Here is a 22,005-nt window from a genome sequence, read left to right as displayed (position 1 = left end):
GTGAACTGGTCTGAGGAAAACATGTGCCTCTGACTAAAGAAAATCTGTGATGGTCACGACACAGTTTTTCCTCTACACCAGTGGGAACTCTTTATTCTCACAGTAACATTTCCTATTTCCTAATTGATCATATTCCGTTTATTCCCTTTTGATCTCTTATGCTGTTCTAATTTTTTGCTACTGTAATGGTCCCAGACTCTCCTGTGGCAACAATGCAGTTTATTTCAATCTCCAGCATTCTTGATTGATGAATGTATAGCTTTTCTCATCACACTGAGGTCCTGAATGAAAATTACGATCAAGGGAGCAAGTTGAAAAGAAAGGAGAAGTTAAGAGAAGACGATGGAGAGGCTGAGCTCTCTGAGTCGTCGTCACCTCAGTGCAGAGAGCAGATCAGAGCTGTGTAAGAAAGTGGGAGTGCGTGGGGGGAAATCCTCTTGGAGAGTGTAGCCAGCTACAGTAGCTAGCTATGATAAAATAATAATCTAGGGCAGCCCCTCCCTAGTTTTCTCCTTCAGACAAGCACAGACACACTCACATGCAGAGAGAGAAACACAGGCAGATACACACTCACATACACCTGTACCTGCACACACATTGCAGAGAATGGCTCTATTGTCAGCCCTTTTATTTATCATGCGTTTTTTTTTCGAACCCAGTTCTAATGGTACTGACACACACCTTCAGAGCCCATTACAACCCTTTTAAACTCTTGAATCCCATTAGTGGAATTTAAAAATTAAAAAGTTTGCAACTTGCTTGGTTGGAATGCTACACAAAATGGCCATGGTTCACCAAACAGTTTGGTCTCTAAAGACTGCATTATGCATGCCAAGCTAAGCTAACTATAAATACAAATCTTGGAAAATGTGCAAGAAAGGCAAAAAGTTCTGATTCAAGCGTAGCAAAGTGGTAGCGCTCTCTTAAAACATGCATATATGATGAGGACCTCTGAATGTAGGGGATGTGGGCAAGAGTAACAGGTTAAATTAGGGTGGATGGGGGAGGCAGTGGAGACCTAGTAATTACTCCAGGACATTGAGAAGTGGTCTACAACAAGCCCTTATTTTGCAGAGCAGCTCTTAAGATCTCTCTGCCATCTGAGTCTGATGAATGAGGCAGAGTCAAGTCTTTAGGCAAATTGAATGCATAAATAAACAAGTTCTCATCTCCTCTTCCTCTTCTTATTCTCTTTCAGGTACAATTGCTGGTTCACCCTCCGGTTCTAGTAAGTAATAATGCAAAGCAGAAGAGGTGGTATTCCACTCTCTTCCTGTATTGTCTCTCCCTCCCTTTTGTTGCATTGTTTTTTAAATTTAAGTTTCAACCCCAAACCTCGCCTTCTGTACGTCTCCTAAACTCTCCCTCTCTCCTGTGATGTTCAGCTGGCTCTCTAGTCAGTCAATTCTCTTTTCCTGCATCTCCTCTCTCGGTGCGGCAGCTTGGGCCCTGTGTGCTTCATTATTAATAGGCCTCTCTGTCGTCGTGTCCTTTCATCACAGCACATCACACTAACCTGCACAGGAGGAATTCTTCCACAGTTCTGCTTTTCTTATTTAGACTAAAGACAGTGCTGTTGATAGATTTAGGGAAGGGAGGGACGAGCAAAGGTTGGGTGAGAATGGGCGGTGGATAGAGCAGCACAGAGAGCTCAGAAAGAGAGAGAAAAGAGACAGAAAGAGAGAGGAATGGGAGAGAAGGATGTTGGCATATGTTAGTGTGTTGTAATGCAGTGTGATTCTGGGTGAGGAGCTCGGGGAGGCAGGAATAAAAGGGAATTTGATTAGGGATTCTCTCTGTGGAGAGGCTCTCAGCCTCTGAGCTGTTAGACAGAAACGATCGGCAAAGTGGCAACATCAACCCTGACAGCACTGGGCTTTTCTCCACATGGCCGGACAGTAAAAGGCTGATGCATGGATAGACTTAGCAATTGGACTGCACTGCAGAAGTCTGCTTTTAAAAGGTCTCCTCTTACAATTAGATACAACTGTGTGGTTATTTGAAAAAATAATGGGTGTGATTTACCAAAGAAAAGAATGATGCTTTCTAATGGGCTGATAATTAGTTTAGAGGTTCAGTTTCAGGTTCCCATAGATTCAGTTTTTGTTTGTTAATCAAGATTTTTACCTGTGTTGCCAAACAGCCACAACACCAACTTCATCTAAGAGGTTTACTGCTCCTGATCCTAAAGATGAGGCAGAGGGTGAAACTAAAGTTGAAGCTGAAGGTGAACCACAGGGTAAACCTGGAGGTGGGGGTGGACCCAAGGGCGAAGCAGAGAGCGCCATAACCCTCTCAGAAGCTGAGCGGCCTCATGCTGTTACCCATGAGCACTCTGGAGCCCCTCAGGAAGGTGCGGAAAAGTAGATTAGCCATAGCCAGAAGTAGAGAGTAACTGAGCACATTTACTACTTATTCAGTTATTTTCTTAAAACAAGTGAAAACATCATGTCATTGCAGTGACATAGTTCAAATAGGTGGTTTCATATTTTTTATCTGAATAAGGTGAAAATCCCTTAAAGAAATAGATAAGGAGAATAGGTAATAGTTTAGTTTCTCTGTGGTACCATCTACTTCTCGGCCAGAAAGCAAATAAATGTGTTTCCTAAAATGTTGAACTATTCATTTAAACAAGTTGATTTTTATGCAGTTCTTAAAATATGATCATAAAATGGTTAAATAAGCTCCTCCTTTGACCAGCTAACAGTAAAATGCTTCTTACATGTGAATCCATAAATAAAAAGTACTTTTACCTTTGATATTTCAGTACATTCAGGTGACAATACGCCTTTTGAATGCAGTACTTTTACTGGTGTATTTGTAAAGTGTGGTATTGTTAGTTTTACCTGAGCCACAGCTGATCAAATGATACAGCACGAGTGTTTTGGAGACTTGTGACCAAGTAAATGTGTGTATATGGATGTGCTTATTCGCTGAGAAGTAGTGCATTTGTGTTTGTTTCATACATAATTCATCCTGCAACTTAGGTCTTAAGCTGTACATTGGCCGTATATATATTTGTGACGTTAATGCCAGATGTTTGTCGTCCCATCTTGAGTGTGAGAGCGTCAAACTATATGGACATTTAGACTGTATTTGTTCTGACTGAATGATTTTAAACAACCTGGGTCGGAAGTGAACAGATTCTGTCAGCCGCTTCAATGTACAGTAAAGTGGACCTCAATCTCCTGCTCGCCCTCATGCTAAATTTAAACCTGCCATCTTGGTAGGCAGCGGACCTCTCATGTTCCACCAGAAAAGCACTTAGGACGTGGGAGGAGCTGGGATTTCGGCACCACTGTGATGTCGTCAGACTTTTTTTTTTGTCTAAAGGAAATCCATTAAGAGCTTTTGTTGAACAGCACAGCACTTTTGTTGCTTGGCTGACATCAGTAGGGAACTCAAAGAATTCACCGATTAGCTGTGATTTAGGAGGGGCTGACAGAAGCTTTAACTTTGTATAAACAAAGTTACAGTCCTTTGTAAAGCTTTTTAAAAGCCCGCTTGTTTATAGTTTTGTTTGTGTTTACATCCATATGGCAATTTAAATTTTTCCAAACAACAGTCCAAAAACCAAAAGGTATTCAACTAAAATAGACAACTTTTAAAAAAAACACACATTTACAAAGATGAAACTACTTTTTACATAAAAATGGACTGTTGATTATGTAACAGTTGTTTATTTTTCATCCATCAACTAATAGATTAATCGTATAATCATTGCAGCTTTAATCCACAATGGCAAAGTCTTATTCAGATATAAGCTGTTTCTTGTTAGGATAAAACTATCAACTATATTTAATTCATAAAATAATTGACTCCTAAATTATGAAAGCACAAAATATACACAATTAATTGATGTAATTTGCAATATATAAAACCTAAAAAAAAACAAAAAAACAACCGGTTGCAGTTCTGGGACACCAGAAAGAAAGATCATAGCATCAAAGAGTCTTCCTGTCTTTTTTTATCTCAGGTTTAGAGAAGTGTATTTGGCTTGAACCTGACCCTGATGTGAACAAACCCTTGTTATCTGTGTGTGTGTGTGTGTATGTGTAGATTTATGGCGGGCATATGGTGCAGTTCAGAGAAACCCATAAATCATCTTCATCCCCTCCTTTTCCTCCCGGGGATCTGAGGTCTTAGGTTCCATTCTCACAGAGCGGCCGCCACTACTGTTTGTACCTGCACACTGATACACACACACTTACACACACACAGAGGTTTTATCACATTGTGTGGGGCGGAAAGTCCTGTAACATTAATAACTAGATCACATTACAACATTAGTTATCTTGAATAATATAACCTGTAATCTCAGTTATCTTCTCAGACTATCAACTGTACTCAGAGATGCATTCCAAGCTTTAAGATATTAGTATACTTGTATAAATGTTGACTTTATCTCCATGAACTATGTAGAAAAGTCTTAATCTGGAAAAAAAATCAACATCCATCATCCAGATGTTGATGAAAAATAGAAAAATATGCTTTCAAACTTTTTCCAGGAATTTGAAATTGCAAATCCCATTTTAGGTACTCACTGTGGGATTTAACATTAAAACCAACAATACGTTTCTGATAGTAGCCCGTGCTCCCGAAGCAAACGTATCCTTATAAACATTACAGCAGAGGACTTATAGGTTGGACAGCATGTCATAGTAGTTGCACCCTTTGTCATGTCCCTGCCCCAGTTAGGTCACTGAGCATGCTCAGATAAGGATTAGCGATCTATTGGCAAGAGAGTCTGATCCACAGAGCCCACAGCCCATTGGTCAGCTGGACAGATGGGCGTTTGGCGAAGGGGGAGGGGAGGTCAGAGAAACCAAATCCTAAAACCCAGTCATACATCTAATAGCCACCGTGACCCCTTGTGCCCCTTCTTCATCTTTTCATTCAAGAGCCTGAGTACAGACACAGTACAAATAGACACACGCGGTCACATACATACACACACATGCAGACAAGTACGCAAACTCACACATACTTGGGATGTAAGACACTAAATCATCCAACTACAATCCTATCTGCGCACCATCCTCATCTCATTGAAATCCTTGCATTTTAACAAGACTGAACTTGCCCTTGGATTCAGAGAGACTGGATCATGTCTGGAAAATCATGTGACATATTAATAAAATCCATGCTGTCACTCTGTCCACCGCCATTAGGTGTTCTGGCAAACGCTAACTGGTCCTGAATCACAATGGCTTCATTAGTGGAGAGCTAAATCAATGTCTAGCACTCTGGTAATAAATGATGAGAATGCTAAGACTGACAGGTGGCATTAAACATTATTGTTATCATTTCTCAGGCTTTATTAATGCAAGTGACAAATGATCTCATTAAATGCAAATGCATTTGTGTTGAAAGACACCTGAAAATGTGTCCGAGCAGGGAATGTACACGAACCAACACTGTGTGCTCGCTGAAGTGTGTGCGTGTGTGTGTGTGCCAGAGAGTGTGTCATGGGACAGTTAGTGAGTCCATCTGTACAGAGAGACAGGCACATGTCACAGGATTATGTAATGAATCAGCTTAGATTCACTTCATGAGAGAGTGATGGCGCTGTTGCATGGCTGAAAATGATACTAAAGACCTTGCCATTGCCTTTTTTTTCACCTTTTATTTCTACATACAGAGTCCAATGCCTCCAGCGGCTCTGTTTCTGGGGTTGGGAGCTCACATTTCAACTCTCTAAACCCTCATCATTTTGGTCTAAGTGAAGGTAGGCACTTGCAAACTAGGTAGTATGAGACTTTTTGTGCATAATGTAATTTAGTCATGACTGCAGTGTGATTATACTAGAATAGATGAGTAAGATGGTTAAAAGTTATGTAAACTCCTGCTATTATCGATGATGTAGAGCTTACAAAAACCCTGGACCCCAAATCCCCTGCTAGCCTGAGATTAAAGCCTGCCAGATCCCTCTTTCCTGTGCCTGGTCGACACTTTCTCCATCACTGCTTTCCAACTTTCTCATTAAATATATACTTTATATGGTAGTGGACAACCCACTGTCCTTCAGGGAACAGAATGATTTGAACTAAATGTTATGTAGTGGTTTAGAAATAGAATGAGTTTTATGCTTTTTGTCAAAAAGTGTCATAACACCACTGGTGTGTTACAAGGCAGCTTTGATGTAGTTGGTCTTGTTCACATCACATGTTTTAAGTAACAATTGTAGACCAAAAGAGATAAAAACAGATATTATTAGATAGATATTTGTAGCAACTGACTGTGAATCTTTATTATCAGGTACCACCAGACCAGTAAATGGAGTAATTCTAGAAAATCTCCTCACAAAGAAAAGTGCGGCAGCAACAAACTGAATGTCTAGCATCACAATTCTGTTATTTTCTCTCATTAACTAACTGCTGAATAAAAATGAAGCTACGGAACCATTTTAGCTTCACATTAGTGGAAAATAGTGTGATGATTAGGCAGGACATCAGAATAGTTTTAACAGGGAAATTTATACCAGGGGTTTTATGCTTTGCATTATGTCTGAATGCATAAACTCAGTATATTGTACCACTGCTCAGTGCTGTATTTATAGATCACTAATTGATTGCCATTGCGGTGAAAGATGACCATTATTTTGCAGTGTTCTCTCTGATTTAGAGATGACAAAACTGACTGTGTGCAAACACATATGCACACATCCATACACAAGATTGTAAGTGTAAAACAGAGTAATACACTTTGACAAACAGTGTGTGATTTCATTTTTACAACCATATTAACAATAGTCACACCTTTAACAGTCACTGTGTTTTGCAAGAAAAACACAATTTTCCAGCACTGAAAGGGTTTTGGAACAGCTTTTGAGTTTAGCCTATCTCAGCAGTGTGAAATCACACTTTCATTGGTGTTCTCACTTCTGTGTGAATGTGCATGCTTGTGTGTGTGTGTGTGCACATTTGAAGGAGAAAAAAAAGAAAGCTAAGAAAGGAAAGCTTTCTTTGGATAAACAATCTGAGGCAGCATCTCTTATGCTAATGTATTAGCCTGCTCATTCTTCATTTCATTTACATTCTCTGTCCTCATGCACCTGATGCAACAGACACCAGAGCTCCACCAGCAGAACCCAGCTCAACCTCGCTAACAGACAATCTGTTACCCACCAGCCCTTTGTCTGAGCATCCACTGATACCCATGGGAGAATCTGACACACTTCCTGTTGCGGCAGAGGTCCTCCCTCCTTCAGCATCCTCTCAGTCAGAGAAGCACAGAGTTTCCCTGACACTAGAGAAGTTCACACCTTCAGATACAATCCCTGAACATTCACATCTGTCTCACGCAGTCCCAAAGGAGCCCACACATCATTCGGCTGTTGATCATCATCACCATTCAATCAAAGCAGAGTCCATCTTCCACCCCCAGACTCATGTTCAGCATCATACAAGCCAGTTCAAAAGAGAGGAAAGACACTCAGAGCCAAGACATAGTGAGACAGGAGGTAAGGCACACCCATAGCTCTAGATGACAGTAGATATAGAGTAGAGTAGAGGCTGCCAGAAAATAGAATAATCTAATTTAGAATCAGGAGATCATTTTCATTTCCAGCCAGCATTATGGTTTTTATGGTGCGGAACCCCTCTGAAATGGACAATTTTCAGGAGGTAAAAGTCACTAACATGCTCATATACGCCAGCTATCATAATCTTATGTTGTTCAGCATCATATTGCATGTCAGAGACGCTTATTCAATTTAGGTAGTGGCAGTGAAATCTAGTTAATGTGGGTGAGTGAGTGAGAGGCAGATTTGAGGGGTGGAGAGACACAAAAAGAGGGTGTGCAAGTACAAGGTTTGTTCAAAGTCTGAGTTCGTTTGACATTGTCTTTGCATCATTTGAGAGACATTGAGAGAATTGTGGAGCACCAGCCACGGGATCAGAGTGACAAGATATAGAAGTAACAGGAGAGACAGAATCAGAACTAAGCCCAAAACATCCCCCAACATTAATCTCAATTTACTGCGGTAGATTACAAAATTGTACGAAGTGTCAAGATATAAATAAAAGGATCACGTGGTCTTTCAGGTCCTCTTCTTTCAGTCAGTATAGAGCAAGTGGGAACCCCAAATACTCTGGCTGCCAGTGTCTGACAGTTCAGGCTGAGCTGATTGAGATAAATGCCAAGAACAGTTTGAATCACTCCTACCCCCAAGGCAGTATGGGTTACTGAGATTAAATGCGTTTATGCTCACTGCTGTGCTACATCAGCCTATGAAACAATCGTGATGCAGAATCCTGCTTTCCCACAAGAGACCTTTTTTTTCAGCCAGTGTGTGCATGCATGTGTGTGTGCAGCCCTGACAGATGTGTGAGAGAGTAGGTCTGGTGGGGCCAGAGTTGGACATGAGTAGACGTAGGCAGGGGTTACTTTGATGAGATGTAATGATGGCATGATGCCAATTGTGTGAAATGGTCCAGGGTGCTGTGAGAACAGCTGCTGGCGTCCTGTCTCACTGGAGCCCCAAGGAGGGGGAGGGATGAAGGGGAGCGAGTGGGTGGGAGATAGCCTGAAGGGGGACGCTCCGCAGGGGAGCAGGATGCTTGCAGGATGCCCCCTTCTGAAGAATAACTGGAGACGTACATCGCCTGTACAAAAACACCTCAAGGGGAAACACAGATGGAAGGATGCCTCACTGTATTCTCTAGCGGTCTGGTGATCATTAGTCCCTCAATGACGTGCACAGTATGGTCACTTCACGTGACGTTATCTGTATTTTTAGTCTTAATCAACTTTGTGAGGACTGTTTTATCTTGATTTACTGAATTGTGCCTGTGTTGCAGTAAATGGAGAGGTAAAGGTAAGACTTGATCCATAAACTGAAGTAGTTTCACATTTCTTTTCCTTTATTTATGCTCAAAGTAGCCCTAAAACTTGAAGCAAAGGATCCTGGGAATGGCTTAAAGCCCTCTGGGAAAGTGGAACATACAGAGAAAAAGGGAAGGAAAGGGAAAATTTAAGCAAGAGACAATTAAAAATGCAGTAAAAGCAGTATGTGTGTGCTAAGTTGTGTCTAGTACCTATGTTGATTCGAGATGCTTTGTGTGCACCACAGAGGGCATTAAATCTCAACATAAGGAAATACACCCATGAGAAGATGTTACTGTTATACAAAAGAGCATATAGCTTCCTATGAATATTAATATTTTGGGTAAATACAGCACAAAAATAAGAGCAGTCACAGAACTCCTTTTTCTATTATGGGAGAACAAAGAAACAAGCACATACGGAGAGTTAGAACAAGTGCCAGTCAGAAAATTTCATGACATTCAGATAAAAGGAAGTGCATGTCATTTCTTTCACACCCAGAGTCAAAGTGTAGTGATGAAGGAGTTTCTCAAGCCTCTCTGACTCTCACAGCTTTTTCCCAAGCCCAGGGCTGAGGCCCCTGATGGGGCAATCCACTATCTGACAGAGAGAGAAAGGAAGAGAAAAGGAAAACAAGGTCTCGGAGGAAGATGGGAAGGGAGAGAAAGGCAGATGATATCAGTAATCTTTACCCACTGCAGTATCAGCCTAATTATAAAGTTCTTATTGTTCAGGTTGCTGAGGAAAGAGCATGTAAAATACCTCATACGATGTCTGTTCTTGTTGTGTTAATGACGATTGTGGCGCGACAGTTTCCCACAAGTCTGAGGGACATGGACATGGACATGAGACTCTTGGCCACAAAACAACAACCTCATCTGAGCATGGGCAGAAAAAGGAAAAAGAAAGAATAACTGAAAAGACAGGTATTTCTTTATAGGTAGTAGTGGAAATGTTCTCGTAGATTTATATACTGTAGTTTACTTTTACTGCAGTAAACATGCAGTAGATAAACTTTAAATTTGACAGCTCACAGTGACAAGTGGGACCCTAAAAACTGAAAACAGCAGAAATGTATCTAAATTTATCTTTTCACTGACATGATAGTCTGTCAGTCAACATAAGCGACACTGCTAAATCATAATTTTGGCACCACCAGCAGTGTCATATTTTTATCTGAGACAATAACTGAAGCTGAAGGGCAAGAAATGAAAAACAGACAGTAAGATGAAGTAAGGATGTGGTGTGCAGAGAAAAGAGTATATATAATTTATACCATAAGATGTTTTTGCTTGATGATTGTGGTCTGACAGTCTACCATAAGTCTGAGGGACATGTACATGAGACTCATGGCCTCCAAACCTCATCTGAGCATGGAAAGGGAAGTAAGGAAGAGGAAAGAAAAGCTGAAATAAAAGGTATCTCGTTTTTATGTGCTGGCCAATATTTTCAGAAAATTTACCTCATAATTTTGCTTATTATATCGATGACGATTGTGGTGTTTCAGTCTCCCATAATTTTGAGGGACACGGACATGAAATTCATGGCCACAAAACAACAGCCTCTTTTGGACATGGGGAGAAAATGGAAGAGGAGGAGCATAAAGGTATATATGCACTGTAGTGGTGGCTGTAGTTAACTCTAGTGATGGAAATATATAGTACATAAATTAACCATGGCAACTTATAGGAATAAATGCTTCCTGAACACTAAAAATGGGAAGCATCAGAAATGTATGGAAGTTTTTTGCGTGCTATGATGATGAAAAAATGCTGTGTGTCAGTCTTCCACAAGTCTGAGGGACACTTACATGAGGCTCATGGCCACAAAACCTCATCTGAGCACGGGGAGGAAAAGGAGGAGGAGAAAGGAAGAAAAACTGAGCACACAGGTATAGTTTAATGTATAGTGGTGGAGAGTATATAAATCTACTTCAATATATGTAGATTTATATACTGTAATTTACTTGTTCAGATGTGTGATAAAAAATCTACTTTGCAATACACAGCAAAATATGTCAGAAATATATCTTGATTTTTACTTAGATAATTATGGTGTTTCAGTCTCCCATCATATGTCTGAAGGAAACGTACATGAGACTCATGGCCACAAAATAACAACCTCATCTGAGCACGGAGAGAAAAGGCAGGAAGATGAGCATAAAGGTATATCCTTGTTTTGTACTGTATTTATAGCTGTAGCTAAAGCAAAATTGAAATATGCACTACATACGCTTTCAGACGGGATAGACTTAGTAGCTCACTGCAAAACATGGCAGAAATATATCTAGTCTTATGACAATTGTGGTGTTTCAGTCTCCCACAAGTCTGAGGGACACACACACGAGACTCATGGCCACAAGACAGAAACCTCATCTGAGCACGGGGAGGAAAGACATGCTCAAAGGAAAGGTATTTGTTTCATAAGTAGTGGAGGCAATGTTCTCCTAGATTTACATACTGTAATTTACTTGTGATACAGTGTAGATAAACTTTCCCCCCCAAGCTAACTAACTAACTAACCGTAAGATAAATTACGGCGTAAAATGGGCCCCTGAAAACCAGAAACAGAAGAAATGTATCAAAATGTTTGCTTGTTAACGTCAATACAGCACCAAAAATAGACCCTAACCCTATTCTTAATGACAATTATGGTGTTCCAGTACCCCACATGTCTGAGGTTCACGTTCATGAGGCACATGGCCACAAAACAACAACCTCATTTGAGCACGGGGAGGAAAGGGAGGCCGAGGAGCACAAAGGTATCTCTTTTATATGTACTGTAGTTGTAGTTATAGCTGTAGTTAAAATGCATTGGCTGAAATATGCAGTATGCTTTAAACAGCAGTAAGCTTTCATATGAGTTTAAAAAAACTGAACACCGAAAATAACCCTAAACCTAGACCAAAAATAGCATGCATTTCTGACATTTTTGCTTGTTTTGACATTGAAAACTGTTGTTGTGTGTCAGTCTCCCACAAGTCTGAGGGACACACACACGAGACTCATGGCCACAAAACAACCTCATCTGAGCACGGGGAGAAAAGGCACGAGGAGGAGGAGCATAAAGGTATATCCTTGAACAGTAGTTGTGGCTATAGCAACCTGTAAATAACAATAGTGACAGAAATAGGCAGTAGATAAACTTTTAAAAAATCAAACGTGGCAACTTAAAAGCAAAAAACAGGCTCATGAAAACTAGAAACTAGAAGCAGCATGCTTGATAATGAAAAATGGTGTGTGTCAGTCTCCCACAAGTCTGAGGGACACGTACATGAGACTCATGGCCACAAAACGTCATCCGAGCACGGGCAGGAAAGGGAGGAGGAGAAAGAAAGAAAAATCGAGCACACAGGTATTGTTTATGTGTGTAGTGGTGGAGAGTATATAAATCTACTACAATATATGTAGATTTATATACTGTAGTTTACTTGTTGTTCACATGTGCAGTAGACCAAAATGAATATTTGCAAGGTATATTCTTATTTACCTTATACTTACTTTAGAAGTGCTGCTAAATCTTTAACAGGTCCAGTGTAAACTGGAATGGATTAGAAATGTATCAAATTATTGCCCATTGGTGAACTTAAATTTGGTATAGATGGATTATTAGTTTATTGGTTGTTTAGGTTGCAAAGAAGTGTTGGCTTGTTATTTAAATCACAATTGTGGTGTTTCAGTTTCCAACACATCTGAGGGACATGGACATGACATTCATGGCCACAAAGCAGCAGCCTCATCTGGTCACGGGCAAAAAAGGGAGGAGGAGGAGGAGAATAGAGGTACATCCTTATATGGGCTGTAGTGCTGGCTGTGGCTAACTGTAGTTTGCCTGTAGTGATGGGAATATGCAGTACAGTAGATAGGCTAAACTTTCCCCAAAAGTTAAACACGGAAACCTAAAGAAGAGAATGGTCCCATGAAATTGGAAAACAACAAACTTAAGCTATAGTGCTGAATCTTAGTTTGACCCCAACAGTAGTGTCATAGTGTTTTTGTTTTCTGAGAAAACTGCATATATAATTTACCTTATTATCTATTTTTGCTTGTTATTTCAATCACAATTGTGGTGTGGTGTGGTTTCAGTCTCCCATAAGTCTGAGGGACATGGACATGAGACTCATGGCCACAAAACAACAACCTCATCTGGGCACGGGGAGGAGGAGCATAGAGGTATAGCCTTATATGTGCTGTTGTGGTTGCTGTGATTAACTGTAGTTGTGTAGTGATGGAAATGCATTAGATACCTTTTACCACGAGTTATACTTGACAACTTACCACCTCTGATAACCTGAAACAACAAAAACTGTATCTACATTTTTGATTGTCTTGATAATGACCATTATGGTGTTTTAGTCTCCCATCATTTTGATGGACATGGACATGGACACGAGACTCATGGTCACAAACCAACAACCTCATCTGGGCAAGGGGAGGAACATAAAGGTACAATCTTATCTGTACTGCAGTGGTAGCTGTGGCTAACTGTAGTTAACATGTAGTGATGGAAATATGCAGTAGAAAAACAGTTCATGAGTTAATCTTGGCAAATCACTGCGAAAAAATGGCCTGTGCAACCTTGAAAGAGCAAAAACTGTATCTAAACTTTTGACTGTCTTGATAATAAAGATTATGGTGTTTCAGTATCCCATAATTTTGATGGACATGGACTTGGACATGGACATGAGACTCATGGTCACAAACCAACAACCTCATCTGGGCATGGGGAGGAGCATAAAGGTACAACATTATAGCTACTGTAGTGCTGGCTGTGGTTAACTGTAGTTAACATGTAGTGATGGAAAATACGCAGTAGAAAAACAGTTCATGAGTTTATCTTGGCAAATCATCAAGAAAAATTGGCCTTTCAGAACTTGAAACAGCAAAAACTGTATCCAAACTTTTGATTGTCTTGATAATGAAGATTATGGTGTTTCAGTCTCCCATAATTTTGATGGACATGAGACTCATGGTCACAAACCAACAACCTCATCTGGGCACAGGGAGGAGCATAAAGGTACAACCTTATAGCTACTGTAGTGCTGGCTGTGGCTAACTGTAGTTAAATTGTAGTGATGGAAATATGCAGTAGATAAACTTTTACCACTAGTTAAACATGGCAACTGACAGCAACACATGTGCCCTATCTAAATTATTTCTGCTTGCTCACTGGCTTTGCTTATGGCAATGATGACTTGTGGCGGCAGTCCCTTATATGTCTGAGGGACACATGCATGAGACTCATGGCCACAAAACTTCATCTGAGCACGGAGTGAAAAGGGAGGAGGTGGAAGAGAAAGCTGAGAGAAAAGGTATCTGTTTCATGTGTAGTGGTGGCAATTTTCTCATAAAATATGTACTCATATTTTTGCTTGTTATGACAGTGATGATTGTGGTGTGTTAGTCTCCCATAATTTTGAGGGACACGTACATGAGACTCATGGCCACAAAACAGCAACCTCATCTGAGCACGGGGAGGAAAGGGAGAAGGATGAGCATAAAGAAAGACAAGCTGAAAATAAAGGTATTTGTTTTATTTAATGGAGGAACTGTTGCATACTGTGGTTTACTTGTGATGCAGTTGCATTTGATAGACTTTTATTATGGAGTTAAACTTTGCAACTCACGGCATAAAAACAGCCTCTATAAACTGTAAACTGAAAACAGCAGAAATGTTACTATGTGCATCTGTCTGTTCAGTAAGTGTGTTTCCAGCTACCCGTTTTTAAGCACAGTTTCCATTTGCAGTGGAAACACCAAAAATGTTTTAAAAAGTCAAGTTTTACACTTGGTTGAGGTGGAGAAGTTGGCGCATTGATAAAAACAAAATGCAACAAAGTGCAACACAAGCAGACATAGCAAAAAAAAAGGATATTAATCAAAAAATCTGTTTATACAGAGGAGCCCATAACGTTCCTCTAATGAAATCAAATCATATTCCTCACAAACAAATATTTTTGTCTCAGACAGACAGTGAAGCTAAAGGTCAAGGAAAGAGAAAGCTGGAATGGATGAATAATGGATCTAGTGACAAAATAACAAATATATATATTGTTTATTATTTAGAATGCTGAGGAGGAAGAACAAAAATAAAATTAAACTTTTGTGGTGCTTTTCCTTGATATGTCAATGATGATTATGGTGGGACAGTCTCCCACAAGTCTGAGGGACACGGACACGAGACTCATGGCCATCACACAACAATTTCATTAGAGCACGGCGAGAACACACATCTACCTATACACACAGGTATAATGTTTATGTGAACTGGTGGAGAGAATATAAACATACTACAATATATGTAGATTGATATATAGTTTACTTGTGCAAATGTGCAGTAGACAAACTTAACTTTTGCCCTTTAATAAATTAGAAAAAAACATAAATATATCTAGATTTTTGCTTGTTTTGTTTTTTTGTATTAACAATTGCAGTGTGGTTTCAGTTTCCCACAAGTCTGAGGGACATGGACATGAGAATCATGGCCACAAAAGCTCATCTGAGCATGGGGAGAAAAGGGTGGAGGAGGAACATAAAGGTATATCCTTATATGTACTGTAGTGGTGGCTGTGGCTATCTGTAGATGGGAGTAGAAGATAAAAAGAGAGAAAAACTGAAAAGCAGTATTTTTTGTATGTAGTGGTAGCAAGTATACTGTAGTTTGCCTGTAGTGATGGAAATATGCAGTAGATAGGCTAAGCTTATACATATTTATATATAGTTTACTAGATTTTTGGTTGTTATTGTATTGACAACTGTGATGTTGTTCCCAGTCTCCCACAAGTCTGAGGGACATGGACATGAGAGTCATGGCCACAAAACAACAATCTCATCTGGGCACGGGGAGGAGGAGCATAAAGGTATATCCTGACAGGAGGAAGAGCATAGAGGTATAGCCTTATATGTGCTGTTGCGGTGGCTGTGACTAACTGTAATTAACATATAGTGATGGAAATATGCCGCAGATAACCTTTCACCACAAGTTATACTTGACAACTTACTACCAAAAATTGGTCTCTGATAATTTGAAAAAACAAAAACTGTACCTACATTTTTCATTGTCTTGATAATTACGATTATGGTGTTTTAGTCTCCCATAATTTTGATGGACATGGACTTGGACATGGACATGAGACTCATGGTCACAAACCAACAACCTCACCTGGGCACGGGGAGGAGCATAAAGGTACAATCATATCTGTACTGCAGTGGTAGCTGTGGCTAACTGTAGTTAACATGTAGTGATGGAAATATGCAGTAGAAAAACAGTTCACCATGAGTTAATCTTGGCAAATCACTGTGAAAAATTAATTGGCCTTCGAAAACTTGAAAGAACAAAAACTGTATCTAAACTTTTGATTGTCTTGATAATGACTATTATGGTGTTTCAGTATCCCATAATTTTGATGAACATGGACATGGACATGAGACTCATGGTCACAAACCAACAACCTCATCTGGGCACGAGGAGGAACATAAAGGTATAACCTTATCTGTACGGCAGTGGTAGCTGTGGCTAACTGTAGTTGACATACATAATCATAGAAATATGCAGTAGAAAAGCTTTCACCACTAGTTAGGCCTGAAAAAATGGGTCTCTGAAAAATTAAACACAAAGTCATTGCTTGCTATATCAATTAAAAATGTTGTGTCAGTCTCCCACAAGTCTGAGGGACACGTACAAGAGACTCACAGCCACAAACTAACCTCACCTGGGCATGGGCATGAGGGAGAGCATAAAGAAGGAAAAGCTGAAAGGAAAGGTATCTTGGCAATGTCCTTGTAGATGGTGAAGTTTACTATGCAGTGCTAAACTTTTACAGCAAGCTGAACTTACGAGCTTATAGCCAAAAAACGGGATTCTAAAAACTGAAATGAGCAGAAATGTCTCTTCTGTGACATGACAGCCTTTGGATCAATTGAAGCTTAAGAATTAATCTCACAAGTAATTTTTTCTTATGTTCATGATAATTGTGGTGTTCCAGTCTCCCACAATTTTGAGGGACATGGACATGAGACTCATGGCCACAAAACAACCACTTCATCTGGGCACGGGGAGAAAAGAGAGGAGGAGGAAAGAAAAGCTGAAAGGAAAGGTATCTTGTTTATTCACAGTCGTGGCAATCTTTTCATAAAATGTACCTCATATTTTCACTTATGTCAGTGACGATTGTGGTGTGTCAGTCTCCCACAATTTTGAGGGACATGGACATGATACTCATGGCCACAAAACAACAGCCTCAACTGGGCACGGGCCGAAAAGGGAGGAGGAGGGGCATACAGGTATATATATATAGTAATGACCATGTTCTTGTAGTGCAAAATGCCCGCCTAAAAACGGGAAACAGCAGAAATATACATCCATTTTTGCTACTTATGTTGATGCCAATTGTGGTGTTTCAGTCTCCCACAAGTCTGAGGGACATGGACATGAGACTCATGGCCACAAACCAACAACCTCATCTGGGCACAGGGAAGAGGGGCATCATGACAGAAAAGGTATCTGTTTTATATGTCATGGGAGCAATTGCCTTTTAGATTCACATGCTGAAGTTGCCCGTGTTACACTAAATAGTAGACAGTAGTAGTAAATCTTAATTTGGCACTTGACATCTCTTTATTTGAGAGTCAAGATAAGGGCAAGAGCAGAAAAGGTCCAAGTAAAAAAGACTAGGTTGCAACTTAGCATATGGCTGGACCGTGTGTGGTAGAGGACTGCATTGGGATTGGGACCCAATGCAAATCTCACAAAAGAGGGCAGTTTTAACTTTGTTGCTGGCAGTCAAAAAATAAACTACGGGTCCTGGGATTTAGTTTGCATCCACCAGAAGGATGGAGTTGGAGTCAACAGATAAAGTTGAAAAGAAGATTACAGCACGGTTTTACAAAACAACAGCAAAGCAAGGCAAATCTGGCATGTTTTCAATTTCTCATTAAAATAACATCTTTTCACCTGCTGGACAGGAGAAGACAAAAAAAAATCTCTATTGTACAGGAGTTAAGGGTCAGAATGCTTGCTGGAGCAGACAGGAGTGTAACACACTCACAGCGGAAGCGGGTGGTAATGGTCAGAAATCCACCGGGAGTGGGATTAAGAAAATGTGTGGTCAATGAACTACATTGTGGCAAACTTGTTACACGGAAAGTAAGTGGAAATTTGGAGTGCTTTAACTGTTCACTTATGCCTTTCTGTGCATGGCAAGCTGTTTTGTCTGCTACCATGCTCTATACTGGACTATTACGGTGCGTAACCATCATCTCTGCTTCTCACAGCAGTAGGTTTTATGAGGTTTTCTAGTCTCATTCCCTCATGGTGATAATCAGGTACTGTACTGTCTCTGTGCCATTTAGGCGTCGACTTTTCCTTAAGTGGGCGGTTGTCGTGTGTGCAGACCCAGTGGGGCACGGACCACATCCTGCTTCACCCTTATTCAAGTAGTGATAGCCTTAGAGGGCAAAGCCTATTAAAAATTAAACTTTAGTTTTGTACCATAACTCTAGATTCTATGAGCAGACCTATAAGCTCTCTAGCACTGGTTGTTCTAGCCTGCTAAAGAAAAAGCTTATACATAAGGTAAGATTGAGGTGGGAACCACGTTGTTAAGCAGACGTAGACTACTGCCAATGGGTAAACTTGGATGACAAAGTGGTGCAACTTCATCACTCAGTCACTCAGTCAAGGACAGATTCGCATTTATAGGCTCACTTTGTTGAGGTTCAACCAAAAACAACAAGTAGACATTGTGAGATTATTATAGTGTTGAGAAAAAACCATAGAGTTACTATAAATGTTTTTGCTTGATACCTCAATGACAACTGTGGTATTTCAGTCTCCCACCATTTTGAGGGACACATACATGAGACTCATGGCCACAGAACAACCTCATCTGGCCACGGAGAGAGAAGGGAGGAGGAAAGAAATGCTGAAAGGAAAGGTATTTCTTTTCTATGTAGTGATGGCAATATTCTCATAAAATATACCTCATATTTCCGCTGGTTATATTGTCAATGACAACTGTGGTATTTCATTCCTCCATCATTTTGAAGGACATGTTCATGAGACTCATGACCATGGCCACAAAATAACAACCTCATCTGGGCACGGGGCGAGATGGGAGGACCATAACGAAAGAAAAGCTGAAAAGAGAGGTATTTATAGTGGTAGCAATATTAGAGTAGATTATTGATGGCGCAGTTAATATACAGGAGATAAACTTGTGTTAAAGTTGGCAGCTCACAGTGAAAAAAAGAGAAAGTGGAAACAACAAATATGTTTAAATTTATATTTAACTTCATCATAGCCTGTCAGTCAACATACGTTATAGGGCTAAATCCTATGTTTATGTGACAATGACTGACACTGTAGGGCAAGAAATAAAAAAACAGTGGATATAAGAATAAGAAAGTTAATTTGACATTGAAATAAACAAACAAATCCATTTGTTTGGATGATACTTTTTAAATTAAATAGCTCTGTAGTGTGCTAAATACCATGCCAGTTACTTTAGAATGGGATCTATATTACCAAATGTTTCTCACAAATCATTGGATGTTGTTTCTTGCATTTGGTTTGGTAAAACAGCCCGAGATAATCTGTGCGACGTCAATACAGATTGATCTGTGAGTTGTTGCTCCTTTGTAGTGCATCAAGTCATTGAAAAATCTGAGTGGGAAAGAGGGAGACATGAGAGCCCAAAACACACTCATGGGAAAGACGATGAAGACAGAGAAGAGAGAGAAAGAGAGAAAAAGAAAGGTAAAATTTGAACGTGCAGTATAATACCACAGTGATTCGTAACTGGTTGCACATTGGGACCCAACATTTATCATGACGAGGTTAATAGTTGGCACAGTATTGCAGTCGTAGCTCCATTTACCTATATGGGTCTATATGCTTTTTCTAAGTCTGAAGTTTGAAAGCAAAGTATTTTCATGAACAATCATGATGTGGTTTTCCATAACAGTTTTTAATTCCAGTTTGAATTTTTTGGGGGGATGGTAAAATTATTTCATCACATGGTGGACTGGTAGCGGTTCGGGAGCTTTCAATCACCCATGCCCAGTTGTCATAAAAGTGTAGATGTCGTTTCTTCTTTTTTTGAGCACTTTAAGACTTCTCATCCATGTTGGACTGAGAGTTAAATTCTTGACCTTGGAGACGGCGGTTGGCGATCATCTTCTTGCAAGATCAAAAGCTCCAGAAAAGCTACAGATCTCACCACTGATTTGGAGGCTTGTTATTGGGGATTGTTTTACCAACTGCTGTTTCCAAGGTCAAAAGATCTGATACTTGAATACTTGAAAGTGTCTTGACATCAGTTTCCAGTCCACAAACAGTGAAATATTAAGTTGTCAAATCAGATTTAACTTGAGTCAGGTGCAGCAAACATTAGTTATTTGCATATAGAATACAAAAATTTGGAACTTTTGGATTCTGTTCAACCAGTTAAGAAACACTGCACTAGGTAAAGATTATGTCAGCTTTATAGAACAAAGCAACCCTGTTCTTTTAAGGTAGAATCTAGTGGGGATCCCATCCACCTAATACATATGACCTCTCTGTAGTGCTGATAGTAACCTATAGGTTAAACCTGCTCCAGCTGTTTGAGGGTATAGTACCGTAGATGACTGTAGCAAGGCGAATGATGTGGTAGAAAAATCTTAAAAAAAGATTCCTTCATCCCTTAAGGGCTTCTGAAACTCTTGATCTCAGGAGAGCCCCAGGCCAGACAGTTGTTTGGGATCGTATATGATGATTTCAAAGGTAAGAGACCAACACGAGCAGCACGCTGTCTGAAGATACAGACAAGAGACTCGAGCTTGGTTAAATCCTCTGGATTCTTTGGTTCAGATCAGTGGATTTTAAACTCGTTGGATGCTATTTTTCCAAATCTAAAACCTGTGGAAAATTCCTATCACTGCATGTTTTATGTTTTTCATTTTGCTCATTCTTTCCCTATGCATCTGTGACTCCCTCGTGGTTGTGTTTGCTTTTTGTGCATGATCAAGGTAAGTGTTTAGACTTTAAATTCATATTAAACCATCAAATAATTGCCTACATTGACATTCCTGTTTATTGGTTTTAGAAAAGATGCTTGTTAGCATTATTATTTCAACCTCCCAGACTCTTTGAAGCAGGCAGCTCTGTTTCTTTCACCGTTAACAATTCACAATTGATAAACACCAATAAAGCAGCATCTTGACTTGTAACGTTCATTTGTGGAACAATGTCCCATTGCCTCTCTAGTCTGTGGAGTAATTGGCCATTTATATTTAATTAGGCAGTTCTTCCCCCACTGCTAGCATGGTTCCCTCAGTGCTGAGAGAGGCACTTTATGGTGCTCCTCTCGCTGGCTTCCTTTAAACCAGCTCATTAATATTTCAGCTGGCATCATCAACCAAACAATAATAAAATAATAATGTGACGGCTGATTAAACAGCTAAACTCCGACTTTTTAATGTGCATTTAAATGTGTATTTGCATAAACATGCCTGGTAAACGCCTCTTTAGAGGACAGTGATGCCTTGCAGCACACTATTGCAGCCAACTTCTAAAGCTTAATAAAACCTTAATTAGGTACCAGCCTCAGCCAAGATAATCGTAGCGAGAATGTAGAGCAACACCCCTCCACCTCTCACTGCACAAAGCAGATCCTACAGTAAATGATATCAGGCTTTCATTTCTCTGTGGGAAAATTATACAAAAGGTCTTACACCATTCTCCAAAGCATAATTTTTTTTAGCTTTGGTTTTAGGGTGTGAAATTTGAAAGAGGTCTTAATTTATCAAGCGTGCAAGCACACACACTAAAACCTGCAATCAAAATCTCTCACATAATTCATGAATTATAAAGAGAAAATTTAATTAAGAGCTCTGATTGTGCACCGCTTTATGAAAAAGAATTTAAGACTGTGGAAATGAAGAGCAAACAGAGAAAAGAGATAAGAGGCAGTGGAGGTTTTCTATCAGGTTAAGCAGGGTCAGACTGATTTCACAGTGTCAGGTGCAGTCTGAAAACACCTACTGTACTGTATCACTCACCTCAAACTCCCTCAGTTATGATACTGTAGCTTATAATCTACTCAACCAGTAATGCAATTAAATTCCCAGACACAATTAACATGCCTGTACTCACAAGCTGGCACACGTATATACACAAACAAGCATGTACACACACACA

The 22,005-nt window shown here is 39.9% G+C and overlaps 2 protein-coding genes across 2 annotated transcripts in view; both read left to right on the top strand.

Annotated features, from left to right (window-relative positions):
* LOC118332721 (netrin-G2) overlaps positions 1-22,005 on the top strand; it is a gene marked incomplete at its 3' end in the record, with an annotated part of 63,241 nt that overhangs the window by 38,072 nt on the left and 3,164 nt on the right. The window contains 1 exon segment of the mRNA XM_035668126.1: positions 1,199-1,228. Coding sequence (XP_035524019.1) covers positions 1,199-1,228 — 30 coding nt within the window.
* On the top strand, positions 15,404-17,074 carry LOC118332722 (histidine-rich glycoprotein-like). The gene is made up of 4 exons (XM_035668127.1): positions 15,404-15,685; positions 15,916-16,011; positions 16,217-16,306; positions 16,811-17,074. The coding sequence occupies exons 1-4, from the start codon at positions 15,586-15,588 to the stop codon at positions 16,990-16,992; spliced, it is 468 nt and encodes a 155-aa protein (XP_035524020.1). The 5' UTR covers positions 15,404-15,585; the 3' UTR covers positions 16,993-17,074.

Source organism: Morone saxatilis, unplaced genomic scaffold, assembly GCF_004916995.1.
Source record: "Morone saxatilis isolate NCDOM2014 unplaced genomic scaffold, NCSU_SB_2.0 Contig21, whole genome shotgun sequence".
NCBI classification, from domain to species: domain Eukaryota; kingdom Metazoa; phylum Chordata; class Actinopteri; family Moronidae; genus Morone; species Morone saxatilis.
Note: the sequence above shows the minus strand (reverse complement) of the source record. Positions and strands in the feature narration are given on the sequence as shown.

What these genes read in the sequence shown, in the direction of transcription:
- LOC118332722 (XM_035668127.1), top strand. Translation starts at nt 15,586, where the DNA reads ATGTTGTTCCCAGTCTCCCACAAGTCTGAGGGACATGGACATGAGAGT. An exon ending in CGGGGAGGAGGAGCATAAAG is followed by an intron (nt 15,686 to 15,915) that starts GTATATCCTGAC and finishes ATGGTGTTTTAG; the next exon opens with TCTCCCATAATTTTGATGGA. An exon ending in GCACGGGGAGGAGCATAAAG is followed by an intron (nt 16,012 to 16,216) that starts GTACAATCATAT and finishes ATGGTGTTTCAG; the next exon opens with TATCCCATAATTTTGATGAA.